This window comes from Tupaia chinensis, unplaced genomic scaffold (genome assembly GCF_000334495.1).
Source record: "Tupaia chinensis unplaced genomic scaffold, TupChi_1.0 Scaffold145456_1, whole genome shotgun sequence".
Classification (NCBI taxonomy): Eukaryota; Metazoa; Chordata; class Mammalia; order Scandentia; family Tupaiidae; genus Tupaia; species Tupaia belangeri.
Genome location: NW_006205314.1, coordinates 461,538 through 481,909, shown reverse-complemented (window position 1 = coordinate 481,909; position 20,372 = coordinate 461,538). Strand labels below are relative to the sequence as shown.

General features: G+C 38.4%; 1 protein-coding gene across 2 annotated transcripts in view; it reads left to right on the top strand.

Annotated features, from left to right (window-relative positions):
• GABRA3 (gamma-aminobutyric acid type A receptor subunit alpha3) overlaps positions 1 to 20,372 on the top strand; it is a 249,225-nt gene that overhangs the window by 208,530 nt on the left and 20,323 nt on the right. For both annotated transcript variants that reach the window (XM_006168034.2, XM_006168033.2), the window contains exons 7-8: positions 3,920 to 4,063; positions 16,475 to 16,627. In XM_006168034.2, the coding sequence (XP_006168096.1) occupies positions 3,920 to 4,063; positions 16,475 to 16,627 (297 nt within the window). The remainder of the gene's footprint in view (positions 1 to 3,919; positions 4,064 to 16,474; positions 16,628 to 20,372) is intronic.

Below are 20,372 nucleotides of genomic sequence, written 5' to 3'. Positions count from 1 at the left end.
TCTCCTCCATTCTCCTCTTGGGATCTTGGGCATGCACACACACATGCCCAGTGTGAGTTTAAGTCACCAGGCCCGGGACTCGAACTGGGGTCAACTACATGGGAGTCCAGCAGCATAGCCATTACGCTAACTGCTGGTCCCAAACTCTTTATTTCTTAGCATGAGCAATTAGGATACTTCATGGTATTACCTCAGCTTTTCTATAGCTATAAGTCCAGTGATCCCATTATTCCAATGCCACTCCAGTTGTTCCAGTACTTGTTGCCATTGCCATGTTGTTCTTTTGTTAGGAAAGTCCTTCTTTTACCTACCAAAGGTGGCATCATCTTCTGAGTATCTTCTGAGTAATGTATACTTAATCTTTCTTCAACATCCCACTCTGAGCAGGAGTAATAGTGTTCAACTCTTGTTTCACTTAATACTTATTTTTGTTTCACTTGTGTGCATACTTCTTATGTTCAAAGTTACACTAGAACTATTATGCTCTCCCCTCTCCCTCAATAAATTGTAGACTCTCTGATGGTGGTTACTGTGCCTTATTAACCTTTTGAACCAGTACAAGGTCAGGCTCTGCGAAAACACTAAATCAAGTAGTTTTCCATTTTTTAAAAAATGTATTATTCGCTCTTCCTTCTCTTCCTTCATTAGCTCATGCCTTTTCTGCTTCGACCTGTATTTTATAGGAAGAGAGTGTTTTGTCCTCCATAAATCCTTCTGAACACATATATTATTGAAAAAGAAGTTAAATCATTGTTTTTTGCATAAAGCAACTAGCCACTCTGGCCCCAGTAGAGTTTGAGATATAGGTCGCTGTGCAATTTATTGTCACATTTGCACTAGAATTTGCTAGGGTTTTTAGGACTAATATTTAAGACTCTGCTTCAGGTATTCAACTTAAGTGAAAAGATTCAATGAGAAATCTATTTTTATTTATTTTTTTCTTTAGGAGTAAAAAGAAATCTTCCATCACTTGCCCTTTCCCTGAGCTCATGTGTTCTAGTTTTCACATTGTCAAACTCTTGGGTAGATTGTATAGAACATTGTATTGTCCTTTAAACAGAATGTTATAACTACCTAAACAGCAAAGGTAAGAAGACATACAAAGATGATTCTCTGCTTAGGAATAGGGATATCCCCAGTATATGTACTAAAGACAGAAACAACTGGGGAAAAATGAGAGGGCAAGGGCCTTGTGAAGTCATCTTTCACTAATAGCATTGTGCGAGTCCTCCCATAATAGCAGAATAAATTTTAGGTAGGAGGGTAAGAAGATCCTTAGGAGAATATTTCTTTTTCTTTTTGGTAGTAGTGAAGATCTACAAGTCAAGTTGGAAATACAAGGATACCTGCATTTAACAGAGGATGCTTTGGTTCCAAGACTAAATTGTAAAGACCATAGCCATCTAGAAGGAAGTTTCTAGAGCAGAAGTTGTAAACTAGGGGCTGTAGAGGTGATTTGTGTGATCCATACAGTGTTTAAAATGTTTTTATGTTTGGAGAGGTTTTTGCTGTGGGGTGCGTGCGCTCACCAGACAGACAGAGAGAGACAGAGAGACAGAAAGCGAGAAATCACCCCCCAGGGGGATGGCCATGCTGCAATCCCTTCTCCTCCATTCTCCTCTTGGAGTCTTGGGCATGCATGCACATGCGCCCAGCGTGAGTTTAAGCCATCAGGCCTGGGACTTGAACCACAGTCGACTACATGGGAGCCCAGAGACATAGCCATTACACCAATTGCTGCTCCCAAAACTTTTAAAGTTATTTTTCAAGATTTGATATTTGAGATATGTCTCAAAAAATCTAGATTAGTTTATTGTTTTAAGAGTACTGGGCTGAGCAGTGACTGTCTCTTGGAGAGGGATACATGTTCACCCATTCCTCAGAGTATTTATCTCTTTCATCTCCTTCCTGAAAGCAAAATCCAACATCGGTTGCCATTAATCAACTCACTTGCGCTCTTGTTTTAACCTAAAAGTAAGAGCTCCCAGTAGAATTAAGAGAAGAGTGAAGTAGTTCTTGCACCCATATCTATCAAACATTTTGTTGTTGTTGTTGATGCCAGTCTTCTTTATTTATTATGATTCTTGTTTAAATATAATCTATGTATGTCTTTGTGGGTTACAGTATGATTTTATTATTTTTATTATAATTATTATTTTTTATATATTCAATCTCTATGCATCATTCAGCTTGTATAGAGAATTTATCCAACATGAAATATACTGCAGACCAGACCAGTTGAGAGTATTAATCAAACATTTTTTAAGAAAAGTAAAAGATAAACTGAGAGCTGTGTTTCAAAAAAGACATGAGTGTGCATTTCCTTATAGAAATGACAAATATTTCTACATCTTTACTATGTGTACAAAGTATGCTTTTGTTGAAAATATGCAACTTCAAGTATCAAAATTCTGCAATCCATTATAGAAAAGTATAGTTGACATGTAGAAAAGATGTACAATGGGGATCAGCAGTTGGCATAATGGTTATGTTGCTGGACTCCCATGTAGTCGACCGTGGTTCAAGTCCCAGACCCAGTAGCTTAAACTCACACCGGGCACATGTATGTGTGTGCCCAAGTTCCTGAGAGGAGAATGGAGGAGAAGGGATTGCGGCCTGGCCATGTCCCCTGGGCGGTGATTTCTTGCTTTCTGTATCCCTGTCTTTCTGTCAAGCGCACAAAAAAAAAAAAAAAAAACCCCCAAAAAAAAAAAAAAAAAGAAAAAAGAAAAAAAAAAAGAAAAGATGTACAAAGAAAAATTTTAAAGTTTATTTCTTTTGTGAGCGTGAGAGAGGGAGAGTGCAAGAGCACTTGCTTTGTCGTGGAAGGTTTAAATAAAGCATACTATGGGAATACTTTTGCCACTATGAACTGGAAATTCTGACCCTCAACCTGAATAAAAGACACCTCAAAATGTGGAGAAGAGGGGTCAAAAAATATGGTGGTTGGTTTGTCTTTGTGGGCCTAGATGCCTAAGTTAGGAAAGAATCTCACCCCCAATATTAAAATCTTCTGTGCTGAGTCAATTGTATCTAGAAGGAATCAATTCATTCCTGTAACATTCTGATTGAAACTAAATAACCCTACCTCTTTCCACTACTATTTCCCTTTTCTATGACCCTCTTAAGGTTTATCTGTACAAAATTTTGTATTTGACATTAGAATGGTAAGTAGAAGACCTGACATTAACACCCTGGTGAAGAAGAAAAGGTGTGTCAGGTTCTGGTTTACACATCAAAGTAGTAATGAATAAATTATGAAAGAATATTGTAAATATTAATTATTGCTATTTTAATTTTGAATTGTTCATTTTTAATTTAAAATATCACTATTATAAATTGTTGCTTTATCTCATGTGCTCACCCCATAATTAATTAAAGAAAATTTCATTACTTTTTTGACAGTTTGTTTTCCTTATAACTAGGCTCATTTGCTCATTTAAGGTATGTCTCAGGATCCTGTAGATATTTGAGCTTATGATGTCTACGTGAGATAATATTTTAGGCATTCTTCCCCCAGCCCCTGCTGTCTACTCTCCAAAACAAAGACAAGTTTCGTGGCAATCTAAAAGACTATGTCATTGAAGGAAGATGTGACTATGGTTCATTTCTATGTACCCAGTATAAAAGTGGGACTTTCAAGAAGTTCATGGGAAAATACATATTGAGGGAAAGCCATGCATGAATTTCGCAAATTTTTACATCAAAATAAACTTGTACTGTAATTCCATTTTCCTGCAAGCTTTGTGAAGTCACGTCATACTATGGTAGTTCTTCAATGGATGGATATACTTTAGTTGAAGATAGGACGTGTACCCAGAACTCTTTAGGGATGAATGTTGTGGTTCAATCTCATGCAAGCGTAGTAATCATTTTCCTTTCCCATCATCTTCTCCTTTTTGACCCTTCTCTGCCTTAGATGCCTATACAACAGCAGAAGTGGTTTATTCTTGGACTCTTGGGAAGAACAAATCTGTGGAAGTGGCCCAGGATGGCTCTCGCCTGAATCAGTATGACCTGTTGGGCCATGTTGTTGGAACAGAGATAATCCGGTCTAGTACAGGTATATACTCGTTTTAGTTAACAAACATTTCTGTAACCTGTACCGCATGCCAGTCATTGTTCTAAGTGCTCATAACTTATTTAATCTGTAAAACAGCGTTCCAATGAAGGTCCTATTATCATGAGGAAACTGAGGCATGTAGAAGTCTAACAGTTTGCCCCATATCACAGTTATGTAATGGCAGAGCCCAAATCTGAATCTGGAAAGATTGGCTCTGAAGCCCATCTTCTTAACCATGGTGCCCTGTTGCCTCTTGGGTGGTGGGGCAGAAGATCAAGGGCACCGAGATTGGAGTACAGTAGAAAAGAAAAGAGAGGGCAGCTATGGAGTGAGACGGCTGAACTTTAATCCTAAAGGTTTCATTAAGACATCCTCTTAAATTAGTGCTGAAGTGGCACATTAATAACCCAAGAAAGGTCAGGTACTCAGCCAGGAGATTCAGGGAGTAGCCATTGAATTATTTTAAGTGGATCAACCACCTCTGAAAACAAGCTTATCTAGCAAAACCTGTCAGCTCTTCTAGATGGCTAATCCTTAGATATTGACAAATGGAACAAGAGACTCTTTCTGTAACTTTAAATCCCCCATCCATTTGGAAAATGACCGGTTCCAGGGATCTGAGGAAGGAGGTGGCCTGAATTCCAACTAGCCTTAGGGAATTTGTCAAAATGGAATATATCCTGGGGCTGTCTTACATGATTTTTTTTTTCTGTGAAAGGATAGGAACTTCCAACATTAATCATTTTCAAGCAATACTTGTTTCCATGAATTCAGAATTATAAACGAAGTGGGTATTCATGTTCTTCTGTTTCATTATCTGGACATATGCTGTTCTCTCTTAATGTATCCCAGTATGTCATCTTGTTGGCCCTCCTGCTCTTCCTCCACCCAGGGAGCTGGGAAGAGTACCTGAAAAAAGTGGCATTTGAAATGGATTTGAAGGACCAACAGGATTTAGGAATTTGGTGTGGGGAAAAGGTATTTCTGACAAAAGCAAAAATGAGGTCCAAAAGTCAAGATATGCAAGAGAGTATAGCCTATTGGGGAAGTTGCAAAAGGCTAAAAATAAGATTCAGAGAAACCACGGGTACAGGGCTGTGGGAGTTGGTGGTCTGCTGTCCTGCAATGTGCTCTTGGGTCAAGGGATTGCAGGTCTCCAGAGATGGAGCAAGCCAAAGGGCCCAAACAGGCAAGAATTATATGTGAATCTGAAGGGCGCTTCTTTGTCCTCCAATCACCTCCTGTATATGAGAACTGGCTGCTGGGGCCCAGGCCAGCTTTGGAAGAAGCTGTGGCCTGGGTTCTCTAGACCCCATTCCTTTACCCCAAGAGCATTCAATAAGCTTATCTGAGAGGTTAGCCATGCTCCTTTCAAGGATATGGGGGCTCAGATCCCTGGGACTATGGCAGGGGCAGTTTCCTGGGGCTTCTGTGACTGTGAGCTGGGTGGGGAGTGGTGGTGGTGGTGGTGGCAGGAGGGATTCTCGCCCAGGCTGCCTGAATCCATTTCTGCTAACTACTATCCTAAAGGAGTGGAGGGTGGGCTGTGGGGCTCTGGCTGTGGGGCCATGAATATTTTTCCCTCTGCCCATTGGTCTGTGGCAGGTCCCCTGGTAGCCATGTGCTCCTGTCTTCACCCCTGCCCCTGAAAAGAGAGCAGAAGCAGGCATCACAAGGCAGTCTGAGAGCGCACATGTCCATATTATGTGAATTTCATGAGCAGGGAGTTGTCTTTGACCCCTCGTCTACTTCAGTACAATGTTCTCTGAACACACCCACAGAGTAGAGCGACTGTGGTCTGTCTGGGTGGCATAGGGAGGAATCTTCCCAGTTTGGTCAGTGATTCTGCACTCTGCAAGCAGGCAGAGGAGCCACCAGCTGGCCTCGTTCTCCTGTCCCTCATTTGTCCTTCCATTACCTTTGATCAGAGAAGCTGGCCTTTTGCCCCCAGGGGCCAGTCCCTCCTCCTGCTGCTGCTGCTGCTGCTGCTGCCGCTTCCGCCCCTGGGATCAGCCCGAAGCACACCGCCTGCTCTCCCCTCCCCTCTGTGTCCCAAGTTTCCAGAAGGGAGAAGAAGGCCTGGGAGGAAGCTGGCCACCTGCACAACACAACCCAGGCTGCAGCATAGGCCTAGAAAAGTATAGCACAGTGCAGTAAGCAGAGTATAGTAAAGATGCTGGCCTGCACAAGGAGAGAATTCCCTGCCTCTATTCATACTCCTCACTTCCCTGCCTTTCTGCAGCGCTGCCTCCCAGCATGGACTCTAAGACCTATCAAGCATCCCAGCTCCATTTCATTTTCTTCAACCACTGTTTCCCTCTGTATCACAGAGATGATGTATGTTCATGTAGGAAATTAGAATTTTTATTATTTATTTATTTTAGAGGGAGAGATTTTTGCTATAGGGTGTGTGTACTCGCTAGAGAGATAGAGAGAGAGAAGCTAGAAATCACCCCGCAGGGGAGATGGCCATGCCACAATCCCTTCTCCATTTTCCTCTCAGGATTTTGTACACTCACGCACACATGCTCGGTGTGAGTTTTAAGCCACTGGGTGTGGGACTTGAACTGCAGCCAACTATGTGAAAGTCCAGTGATATAACCACTATTCCATCTGCTGGTTCCACATTTTGATATTTTAAGAGATTCTCCTTTGCATTGTTTCTTTAAATATAATGTTTTTTTAAATAAATAGAACCATATTATTGGTTCTGTTTTATACTTTTTTTATACTTAGTTTTATATTATAAACACTTCTTCATGTCACTAAATGTGCAGGATCCAAACAGAATGTACACAGATTTTGGTAACAATATATAAACACTTAGAATGAACACATAGTCACAATTACCTGTTTTGGTTACTTTAAATAAAACACTTTTAAATAAAATAAAATAAAATAAAATGCCATCTTCCAAGGCCAGAACATTTTAGGCAATGATGCTATATGTGTCATTGTAGCTGGGAAGTGCAACATTTTGTTGTGAAATTCAGAAAAATAATACCTTTATTTTTATAGCCTACCCATGTGGATCATAATCTAGTTAACCAGCGATCTGCGAGTATGTTCTGTGTGTTAATGCTATAAACAACCCTGCAGACCCTTCTTGTCCATATAGCATGTTGCCCTCGTGCCATTATCTGCCTAGGATTTAGCCAGAATGTGGATGGCTACTTAAGTAGCTATATTTTTTCAAAAATTAACTCATATTGACAAACTGCTGTTTTGAAAGGTTAAATGATTCACACCTACTTTATCAGTGTAGGAGCATGATAGCTTCCCTGTACCCACAGCAACACAGGTGTTATGGGTCGAATCCTTCATAACAGACCTCTCTGGGGGACACAGACCCCCTAATTCCCAGTACCTCAAGATGTGATCTTTTATGGAAATAGCATCATTGCAGATGAAGTAAAGACACCAGTAAGGGTGGACACCTAATCCAATATAACTGGTGTCTTTGTAAAGAGGGAAATTTGAACACACGTATACACATAGGGAGAACACATGTAAACATGAAGGAAGAGACTGAGGTGCTGCTTCCATAAGCCGAAAAACACCAAAGACTGCTGGCAAACAACTTGAAGATACAAAGAAGCAAGGAAGGTGTCTCCTGCATGTTTCAGAGAGTGAGTCTACTGACAGTTCCATTTCAGACTTTGAGCCTCCAGAACTATGAGAAAACACATTGGTTTGGTTTGAACTCATCCAGCTTGTGGTACTTCATTATGGCAGCCTTAGCAAACTAATGCAACACAATATTGCCATTCTTGTTTCTTACTATTGATCAAAGTCATATATGGACATGGTGGATTTTATAATGATCCATTTTTGAGCATGTAATGTGTACCAAGCACTCCTCTTGACACTTATTAACCCATATGACCCTTGAACAACACTCTGAGGTGGACAATATTATTCCTTGTAGATAAGGAACGCCAGACTCAGATTTAATCATCTTCTGAAGGTCACCTAGTTGGTAAGTGGTACAGTGAGGTTTTGAAACTGACTTCAGAGTCTATACTCATAGTCACCACAGTGATCCCTCCCTTTTTGCTTCTGATTTAGTAGTTTAGATGGGGAGAGGGAAGAAAGACAAAAAGAAAAAAAAATTAAGTGACAGGAAGGCTTATACTGAAAAATAGCCTTTCCTATTTTACCCACATATGTTTTATTTTGGTAGTTTACTTCATAGTTCTAAATAATGGACTCATAATGATTTTTTTTTCATTTTGTACCTTTAGAGATTAAATATCAATTCTCTATTCAGGAGCATGTGAGTGCTTGGCTCACTTCAATTACCCCATACCTCTCCTTTCCATCATGCTTATTCTAGACCTAGGTAGCTGAGTTGACTAGTTACTTTTATTTCTTGTTTCATCAACCCTTCTGTCCTCATATCCTCACCTCTTTTCTTCCAACATCTTTGTTTCACTAACTTAAAAGAAAAGCATTTCATTTTTCTTCCATGAGTGAGAGAAACAGAAAGAAAAAGAGAGAGCATCTATTGGAAGTGGTATGTATCTCTTCCTCTCTCTCTTTCTGTCTTTAAGACAGTCTTTACTCTGCAATTCACTCCCAGACTCAGCTAGTCCTGGATCATGGGCATGTACACATCTGACATCTTCAGGGAGGTCTATGGACATGAACCTGGAACCTTCCCGTGGGGGTCTGCCTCTCAGAGTGCTTCATTACCACTGCACCACCATATGGCTCCTTTCCAGTTTCTGCTGGCTACAATCTTGCTTTTCATTGTCAAAACAGGTTAAAATTGACATTTATTTCTTGTGATAGGCACAATAATGGCCCTCCAGTAATGTTCACATTCTAATCCATGGAAACTGTGGACATATTGGGTTACATGGCAAGGGGAGATTATGATTGCAAATGAAATTAAGAATCCAAATCCACTGGTTTAAAAGTCAATTGTCCTGGATTATTCAGTGTAATTGCAAAGGTGCTTAAAAAGAGAAGACAGGACTGAAGTAAGAAACAAAACTGTTAATATGATGCTTTGCTGCTGGCTTTAAAGATGAAGAATGGGGGACCGGTAGTTAGCGTAATGGCTGTGTCTCTGGACTCCCATGTAGCTGACTGTGGTTCGAGTCCCAGACCCAGTGGCTTAAACTCACACCAGGCGTGTGTGTGTGTGTGTCGAAGACCCCGAGAGGAGAATGGAGGAGAAGGGATTGCAGCATGGCCATCCCCCCTGGGGGGTGATTTCTCGCTTTCTGTCTCTATGTCTCTCTCTGTCTGGCGAGCGCATGCGCCCTATAGCGAAAAAAAACCTCTCCAAAAAAAAAAAAGAAAAAAAAAAACCCCCCCAAAAAAAAAAAAAAAGATGAAAAATGGGGCCACAAGCCAAGAAATCCAGGCAGCCTCAAGGAAAAGGCAATATATATATATATACTTTCTCCCAGAGCCACCAAGAAAGAATGTGGCCCTGCCAACACCTTGACTTTAGCACAGTGAGACCCACTTTAGACTTTAGACTTCTGATCTGCTTCTGAGGTGTAAGAAAATATATGTATACATAGGTCTGTGTTTGGATTTAGTTATTCTTTTTCATTGTTATAATTGTCTGTTCTATATCTGTGTCACATTATTTTGATTACTGTAGATAAATGCTTTCAAACAAATTTTAAAACTACTCTATGTGTGTGTGTATATATATATATATATATATATACAAACATACATATAGTAGCACATATATATGTGATTTTTAGGAAGAAACACAAGAGCCTTTTAAACTGCAGCTATGTTTAGAAAGGAAAAATCAGATAGGTGGTGGTTTGGGGGCAGATGTGGGAGGGAGATATTTTTGCTGAACATCTTTTTATATCTTTTGATTTAGGACCCATATAAATATTAGCATAGATACCATTTTCATTGGGATTATTCTGAATTCCAAATGCAGTTCTCCATGTAGGATTTAGCATATGAATGGGAAACTGGGTTTGAGAAAGGACCCACAAGTCATGGATGTTCTGTTAGGTATGACTGACTCTCTCTCCAAATGCTGTCAGTCCTCATTATGAAGTAGCTGCCATCAGAGGGCTTCTGCTCTTTGCTCCAGATTCAAGCTCACATTAAATAAATATTGAAATTCGTCAATATCTGTAGCTAGTTGAAACCATTCCTTATTTTCAGTGCTGATTCCATTTTCCCTCATTGGGCAAATTATTGTATTAATTTTCTAGAAGGTTGCTTTGGATTTATGGTACTATTTTTCCATCTTTCCTAGAAATTTTATTATTTGTTAAAATAACAGCTTTGTTATTCTTGTAATTGTATATATTATTTCTTTAGATATGTAACATAGGTATGTAAAGACAGGGCAGAAATCAGGAGAGATTGTGAAAGAGACATAAAGAGAAATCAGAGAGAGAGAGGAAGAGAATTCAGGAGGCAAGATAACAGAGATGGAGATGGAAAAATACCAAGCATGAATCTACGAAAATATACTCACTTACTTTGTATAATGAGTTAATTTGCCAAGCTATTTTAAAAATCCTCTTGTGTGTTTCACAATCTTAGCAACTAGCTAAGTTGTGAATGTGTTTTACATTGTATCCTCAAATATTTCACACTTAACACAGATGGAGCTTGATGGGCTAGAGCGAAATACAAGGAAAGATTTCCCAAACCACTTAAAGGGTCATCTTCACAATAAGAAGCATAGAGAAAGGTAGCAATAGAGGTAAGAAAGGAGAACATATAATGATCTACTTTAGGAAAACATATTCAGTTATGTAAAGCATTAATTTGCTAAACTGTTCCGCATTTCTGATCCATAGATAATCACTAATTTGTAAATACATATGCATTATATGTTTTATATTGTACCCTTGAATATTTCATACAGAACACAGATGGTACTTAATAAGCTTAATAAGCTGGGTCACAAGATTGGAAACAGGATGGAAGTGTCGGAAAAATCCTCCAATTTGATTAAAGCTTCAGTTCTCACTTTGGCAAAGATGTAGAAAGAGACACAAAATATCAGAGCTGTATTTTAGAAAACCTATGCAGCTAATTAAAACAATTAATTTGCTAAGCTTCCTAAAAGGTCACTTATAATTTTAACCCACAGAAGCTATATAGACTGTGAATACCTATAAATGTGCAAAATTGTTTTTGTTTTCTTGTCCCTTTGACCATTCCACACTGTGCCTAAAGAGTTGGCAATACAAGAGCAAAAACGGGGTACCTCTTTCTATTCTAAAGGTTTCATTTCCCACTAGGGAGACTATCCCTTTGCCTCTTTGGAAGAGAGGCAGCAAACAGAGAAGGAAAGGGTAGAAAAAGAGAGGATTGAAGAAAATATCCAGTTGTCCTTTTTTATTCACAGAGGATTGGTTCTAAGACTCCCATAGACACCAAAATCTGTGGATGCTCAAGTCCTTATATAAAATGGCATGTATTTGTATACTATGAACATCCTCCTGTATACTTAAAGTCTTATCTGGAGGGGCCAGCAGGTGGCATGGCGATTAAGGCACTGGACTCCTACATGGCCAGCTGCAGCCCAAGTCCCACTGGGTGCGCTTGCATGTGTACCCAAAATCCCAGAAGGAGAACAGAGGAGAAGGGATTACAGTGTGGCTGTCCCCCTGAGAGATAATTTCTCACTTTCCCTCTCACTATCTCGCTCTGTCTCTCCAGCAACCATATCAGCCCATGGCAAAAACCTTGAAAAAAGTCATATCTGGATTACTTAATATATGTAGTGTAATGTAAATTCTATGCAAATAGTTGTATTATTTAAGGAATAATAAGAAAGAAAAAGTCTGTACATGTTCAGTACAGATGCAACCACTGTAATCCTAACTACAAAGTGAATGTCACCAATAGCATGACAGTTTTGATCCCTAATTGGCTAAACTCATAGATGCAGAACATGTAAATACGGATCATTAACTGTAATCTGTTATTCAAAACAAATGGTTATTTAGAAAACTTTTAATTACTGACTCAATCTTGTTTACTTGTTATTGATTTATTCAGTTTTTCTATTTCTTCCTCAATCTGGGTACGTTGTGTTTTCTGAGCAAATTATCCATCTTGTCTATGTTTTCTAATTTGTTGGTGTATAGTTGTTTATTATATGTTTTTTATAGCCTCTAATGGACATTTATATTTCCATGATTTCAGTTGCACTATCTCCTTTTTTGTTTCTGATTTTATTTATTTGGAATTTCTCTCTTCTTTTCTAGTCTAGATAATTAATCATTGATTTTTTTATCTTTTTTTTTTAGAAAACAACTTTTTATTTTGTTAATCTTTTGTATTGTTTTTGAGTTTCATTATTTTTGTTTGGATCTTTATCATTTCTTTTCTTCCATCAATTTTGTTTTTTATTTGTTCTTATTTCAAGGAGAGAATTTTTAGGGTTGAGGTTCATCATTATATTTATTTAAAATCTATTTTTTTGGATGTGTTTATTGCTATCAATACTGTACGTTTGGGTAGGTTGCATTTCCATTTTCATTGTTTCAAAAATTTTTATCTGCTCCGAGTTCACTGGAAAAAAAATTTAAATTTTCTTCTTAATTTCTCATTAGCCCATTGAGTGTTCAGGAGCATGCTGTTTAATTTCATTGTATTTTTTAGTTTCTGTAGTTCCTCTTGTTGATTTCTAGTCTTATTCCATTAGAAATCATTGGAGAGAGCAAGAGATAGAGAGGGAAATAGAAAGAAAGGGAAAGTGAGAAAGTACTGCCTGTGGGAAATGGTTATACCACAATCCCTTCCCCTCTATTTCTCCCTCCTCTCAGGATTTTGGGCACACACACATAACATGTCTGGTGTGTTTCTCAAGCCGCTGGATCTGGGACTCAATCCGTGCAGTCAGCCTTGTGGAATCCAGTCACCTTAACCACTATGCCATGGGCTGACCTGATTTTGATTTTTAAATATGTATTGATATTTGTTTTGTGTCCTATCATACTGTCTATCATGGAGAATGTTCAGTGTGCTGATGAGAAGAATGTGTATTCTGCAGCTATTGAATGAAATATTATGTAGATATGTTAGGTCCATTTGGTCTATAGTTTAAATGTGATGTCTCTTTGCTGATTTTTCTTCTAGATGATCTGTCCAGTGCTAAGAGTGGTATATTGAAATCTCCAACTAATATTGTACTAGAGTCTAACTTTCCGTTTATATCTAATATTTGCTTTATGTTTTTTGATGCTTATGTTAGACCCATATATATTTATAATTGTTATATCCTCATGCTGAATTGGTCCCTTTAGCATTATATTATGACCTTCCTTATCACTTTTTACAGTTTTTGACTTAAGGTCTTTTTATCTGACATTAGCATAGATACTCTTGCTTGCTTTTAGTTTCTATTTGTGTTGAATATCTTTCTCCATCTTTTCATTTTTAGTCTATGTGTGTCCTTACAGGTAAACTGAATTCCTTGTAGGTTGCGTTTATTGGGTTGTCAGGAAAGTCATGATGCATTTTTGCCTAGAAAATATGTAATGAATTTCCCAACAACCTAATAGTTATTTTTAATCCATTCTATACATTTCAATTGAAGAAATTAATCTGTTTACATTTGATAAGCTTTTGAAAATGTCACAATGTCATATCCGTAGAATACAACTAATTTATGAATAATATTTACTACATTGTAAATATTTTACATAATTAGAGATAAGATTAATAGGTAGGAATTTAGGAGTATGAGACTAAAATGGGGAAGGGAGAAAATTGCCCAAGCTAATCAAAGTTAAAATCTCATGAAAAATGAACCTATAATGCCTTTTCACTGGGAAGGGAGAGTGAAGGGAAGGAAAAGGAGAAAAAGTATATATATACACATAAAGGAGAGAAAGAGAGAAGAGAAAGAACAAAAAAAAGAGCATATTTAAGAAGAGGAAGAAAGAAAGAAAAGAAACAGAAACTGTAATGAGAGAAACATTCCATAGTTTTGTATGAGATCTTTCACTAAACAAAAAATAAAAAGCCTATTTGTATTTTTCATGTTCACATAAATAAGTGAGGATATGAACACACACACAATATATATTATATATGGAACTTTGGGTGGCCAGATATTGCTTCTTAGGCTAAGGTACAAGGGAGTGGATAGGGGAGGAAAGTGGAAAATTGTCTCATTCAGGAATCCTGCTAAAATCAAATGTGGGTAGAGGGAGAGAGGTGAAAAATAAGAACATTTGATTGGAGAGATATTGGAGTAGTCAGATTACATGGATCTTTCAAGGCACTTTTCAAGAATTTGTCATTTACTCTTTCAGAAATGGTAGACTATTGAAAGGTCTCGAGTAGAAAAAGACAGGACCTGACTTATGTTTTAATAGGATTGTTTTTGACTACTGTGCCAAGAATGAATTGAATAGAGAGCAAAGACAGAAACCACAGGCCAATTATATAGATGTTACTCTAAGGAGAGATGATGATGGCTTAAACCAGGGTGATAGCAGTGGAGGTGGTCATAAGTGGTGAAATTATGCATGTACTTTGAAGAAATCATTGGAAAAATTTGTTGAGTGTGTGTGTGTGTATGTGTGTGCGTGCGTGCACATATAACGTGGGGAAAGGAAGACAAAGTCAATGTTAAAGATTTTGAGGATTTTGATTTTGGCCGAAGCATCCAAGAGCTTTCATCTACTGAGATAGGAAAGTTTGTCAGAGGAGCCAGTTTGAAGGAAGAATGGAAGATGGGAAGAGCAAAAACCAAGTTTTGGGCATGTTATGCCAAGATCTACCTATTAGACCCCCAATTTGTGATTTCTAATAGGTAGTTGGATATATAAATCTATTACTAAGTAGGGAGTCCTAGTAATAAAGTACCACAAACTGGGCAACTTAAGACAACATATTTATTGTCTCAGTTCTGAGTTTTATGGGCTAGAAGTCTGAAATCAAGGTGTCAACAGGGTTAGATCCTTCTGGAAGTTCTGAAGGAGAATCATTCCCATGACTCTCGCTAGCTTCTGGATGTTGCTGTGTCTATCTGTTCCATTCACACTGAACTAAAGGTCTGTTCTATTTGATTATACCCTCATCTTAACAAATTATATCTGCAACGGCCCTATTTTCAAATAAGGTCACATTCTGAGGTGCTAGGGGTTAGGGCTTTGTCATATCTTTCTGAGTGACACAATTCAACCCATAACAAGTAGGAAGCCCAGGCAGAATATGTATATTGAAGAGTTATCATGGGTTAAGATATTGAAGACACAGGCTAGATGAGAATGTCAAAGGAGTGAGCAAGCCTTGACATCTGCCAATGTTTAGAAACTCAAAGGAAATAGCAAAAGTGGCTGAGAAGTGGCATAGTCAGTGAGGAAGGAGGAAAGCAGAATCGTGGTCTAGAAGTTCTGTGAAGAGAGGGATTCCAGCAGGAGGATGGAGGACTCAACTGTGTAAAATTCTGCTGACAAAACAAGTAAGACTGAGAATTGATTATTAGATTTAATAACATGGGGAAATAATGACCATCACACAGGGCTGTTGAAAAGAAATACGGTTAATACTTCAAAAGTACTCAAAAAAATTTTTTGGCACACACTAAGAATTCACTAAGTGTTCACTTTTATTTTGAAAATGGAGTAACATAGATCAGCCCACATTCCACTCTTTGAACTATTGGTTCTGACACAGTAAGTCCCATTAGGACAGCAGAATGTAGTGGTTAAGAGTTTAAAAGTATGGTTCCAACCAATCTGGGCTTGAGTTTGAACTTCACTACATACTAGTTGGGTAACCTTGTGCAAGTCACTCGGTATCTCTTTGTCTCAAGTTTCTTAACCTATAAGAGGATAATAACAGTTCCTACCTCATAGGGCTTTTGTGAAGGTTTAATATTTTAATAATGTTAAAGTGCTAGATGAGTCTATCACATAGCAAGTGCTATAGAAAAAGTATTTATTATCATTTAAATGAGAACACTAATTTATTTAAATGAACTTGTGTCATAATTGCCCTGAAATGGGCCCAAATGGTGGTGCATTGGTAAAACGAGATGCTGTGTAGGGCTGACCCACATGGGAATGTTCTCGTGACCTCCCTGAGTATACTAGGCATATGTGTGCCTGTGATACAGGGTTGGTAGAGGGCCGGAAGTGAGTTGCAGCATTACTGATAAGGGTGTTGTTTCTGTCTTTGTCTCTTTTTCCTCATGAGAGAAATAACTAAACTTTTAAAAAATTGTTCTGAGCAAGCTGTATTGGTACACTGACATTTTTTCCCACTCCAAAAAAAAATGCAGTTTTGTGATTATTAATGATCTCTGGTTATACAGACTTGGGAGGTGTTGGGATGTCTTGTCTTTAACATGAGAGTAAGGCACTTTTTGAACTAAATTGAGACCCAACTTGACCTAACAAGGTTTATGTGGCTCTGTACCACCTAACTTTACTCTCTCTCTAGGAGAATATGTCGTCATGACAACTCACTTCCATCTCAAGCGAAAAATTGGCTACTTTGTGATCCAGACCTACTTGCCATGTATCATGACTGTCATTCTGTCACAAGTGTCTTTCTGGCTCAACAGAGAGTCTGTCCCTGCACGCACGGTTTTTGGTGAGTGTTGCTCTGTGGAGAATGGGGAGAGATATTTGCAAAGTCTTAGCATTGGCAGTCAAAGTAGAGGTGAGAGGAAAAAAAAAAAAAAAACAAGTAGAGGTGAGAAAAGTGAAAGAACTATTCTTGAAGAGCAATGCCAGAGCCTAGTGGTAGTAACTGAGCCATCAGATCCTGGAATTTTAAACACCTGAATTCAAACAAGGAAGTAGAAATAAGAATATTAAACACTAGTAAGGTTACTAAAATGCCTCCTGTCTCAGTCAGGTTTGGTCTAGAGATAAGAAAGTACTGAGCCATCAGTGAAAAAGAGAGGAATTTAATGCAAGAACTGAAGGAATTTGAAGGTAGGAAACCAGATGACAATAGAGAAAGAGTGCTTGGAGATTTTAAGACTTTTTAAATTTATTTATTTTTTGTCTAGTTGTGTGTGGTGGCATAGGCAGTAGAGGTGATACCATGTGATGCTAGGGGCCATATGGTAAGGCTCTGGGTTTGCATCTCATATCTCCCTGGAACACTGAATGAGCCTGTGGGCATGACTATGATACTGGCATGACCATGATACAGGACTAGAAGAGGATCATGGCATAGGGACCCCACTGAGGGTGCTTTCTCTCTCTCTCTCTCGCTCTTTTTGAGAAGTTTTTGCTATAGGGCATGCGTGCTCGCCAGAAAGACAGAGACAGACAGACAGAAAGTGAGAAATCACTCCCCAGGGACGATGGCCACACAGCAATCCCTTCTCCTCCATTCTTCTCTCAGGATCTTGGGCGCATGCACACACATTCCCAGTGTGAGTTTAAGCCACCGGGTCCGGGACTCGAACCACAGTCAACTACATGAGAGTCCAGCGACATAGCCATTATGCCAACTGCTGGTTCCCAAGGGTACTTTTTTCTCTTACTGGAAATGAACACTTTAAAAAATCTTTGTGGAAAAGAGAGAGAAAGATAATGTACTCCTCATGGGAAATGATCATGTTGCAATCTCTTCTCTTCCATTTTTCCCTTCTTTCAGGATTTTGGACATGCACACACATATGCCTGGCATATTTTTCAAGCTGCTGGGTACAGGACTCAAACCCCACTGTCAGTCATGTGAGATCCAGCCCCCTCAACCACCACACTACCAGCTGACCCTAAACATTTTATTTTTTAAAAAATCAATTTTTATATGAATATTTATCTAATGTTTCTGCTTTTCCCTTAGCCTTTTGGGAGTATGAATGAACTGATACTCAGTAAAGGCTGCACAAAATGTGAAGGGCTTTTTCTTTCTTTCTTCTTTCTTTCTTTCTTTCTTTCTTTCTTTCTTTCTTTCTTTCTCTCTCTCTCTCTCTCTCTCTCTCTCTCTCTCTTTCTTTCTTTCTTTCTTTCTTTCTTTCTTTCTTTTTCTTTTTTTCTTTTTTTAAGAGATTTTTTGCTATATGGCATATGTGCTCGCCAGAGAGACAGAGACAGAAAGCGAGAATGGCCATGCGGCAATCCCTTCTCCTCCATTCTCCTCTTGTGATTTGGGGCATGCACGCACACGTGCCTGGCGTGTTTTAAGCCACCACGTCTGGGACTTGAACCGTGGTCGACTACGTGGGAGTCCAGCAACATAACCATTGTATCATCTTCTGGTCCCGAAGTGTTTTTTCAGTAGTACCTACAATCACAGGGATTTTCTTCAACATGAATTTACTGATGTCTAGGGACAGATTTACAATAACATTAGCACTTTTTTTCTCAGAGACACAGTACATATAAAACATTTTCTGCCCACTTTTCCAAATGTGGAGTTTTTGAAATGAGAGAAAGAGATTTTTGATAGAATCTTACCATGTCATGATTCTCCTGCCTCTGTCTCCCAGGTAGCTAGGACTATAGGAGTGTTCCAACATGCCTAGCTTTTTTAAGGTAAGAAGAGAATTGAACTCAGGCTTCCCATGTGGCCACAATTCCAAGTAGCAGCATCTTAGCAGTACACACTACCACAGCTGAGCCTCCCACTGTAAGATTTTTAAAGAGATAAATATTAATTCATTAATTTAGGCTAATAAATTGCCTCTATGGTAATGGAGGCATGTGAAGTATATACTTTGGTGTCCTGGGTACCCACACAGAAAACATTCCTGTCAATATCACAGAGCTATGCTGTGTTAAAGGAAGAGACAGTAGTGAATAAAGAGCAAGAGTGACCTGTAAAAAGAAAAATATAATCATAAGGATGCAATATTATGAAATTCAAGAGAGGGAAGTATTTCAAGAAGTAGGGAATAATCATTTAGGGTGAATTCTACTGTGAGTTCACATAAGATGCAGCTACAATTGTCTTTTGGGAAGGTATAGATGTACTTGGCAGTTAGTGATCTTGAAAAGAATAGTTCTAGTGAGGTAGAAGGAACAGAAGATATTCGAGTGTGTCAAAGGTGCCCAATTTAGGGAATATAACAAACTAGATATCCTGAAAATTCTCCCTCTATGAAACCCTAGAAAAGCTAAATAAGACTAGGAAACATCCTTTTAAATTAACATTTGAGCATTTTAGAAATTAAAGGAAGTACTCAGGTACCCAAATGGAAGAAGGAAAGCAGGAATTAAATCACATGAACTGATACTCTAGTAGTAGAAGTTTGGGTGGATAAACTATTAGTCTTGGTAAACAAGAGTTTGAATTTTAAGGTTAAACAAGGAAAGCATTGAGCCTGAGTGAAGTTAAGGATTAAAACTAAGACTGTGATAGGCTGAATAGTGATCCATGTCTTAATCCCTGGAACCTATGAATGTAATCTTATATGGGGAAAATGACTTTACAGATGTGATTAAATTAAAGATCTTGACATGAGGACATAATTCCTAATTTTCTGGATGGACCCCAGATAAAATCTCACATAGTTTTATAAGAGCAGGGCACAGAGAGATTTGACAATAGAAGAGAAAACAATGTGATTATGGAACCAGTAGATATTTGAAGATACTCTACTACTGGCTTTCAAGAAGAAAGGGGCATGTGAGCCAAGGAATTCAAGTAATAGAGCTCTAAAAGATGGAAAAGATAATGGATCCCTCTAGAGCCTCCAGAGGGAGTACAGTCCTGCTGACACTTTGACTTTGCCCAGTAAAACTGATTTCAGACTGCTGGCATCCGGAACTATAAAAATACATTTGCATTGTTTTAAATCACTAAATTTGTGGTAATTCATCACAGAAGCCATAGGAAATAAAATACAAGGACCCCTCCTTTATTGATAAGTCCAGTAACATGGAAGAGTAAAGCCTTCAATTAAAACATAGAAAATGGTTATGGATACTGGATTCAGTGTGGGACGAGGGTGGGAGAAGGAGGAGAGTCAGAGAAAAGATATTAAGAACAAAAATAGAGAGGCAAGACATTTATGGGACACAGAAATTGGTTATTATCTATTAATGATAACGTGTATAGTATCCCTAACTGGATGTCTGAGAAATGTATTCATGTTGGAATATTCACTTTACAACCTAAGTGATGTATATGATTGAATGTATAAAATAAAAATGAAAAAAATACACTGGGAAAATGTGCATGCATGTTCAAAATTCTGAAAGGAGAATGGATTGCAGCATGGCCACTCTCCCTGGGGTGGTTTTCTCGCCGTGTGTGTGTCTCTGGTAAGACATGTGCCCTATAGCAAAATTTAAAGCAAATTTAAACTTTAAAGTCATAAGAGGTAAACTGATAGCTGATGACAACAGAAACAATAAAACCATTTTCAGACCCC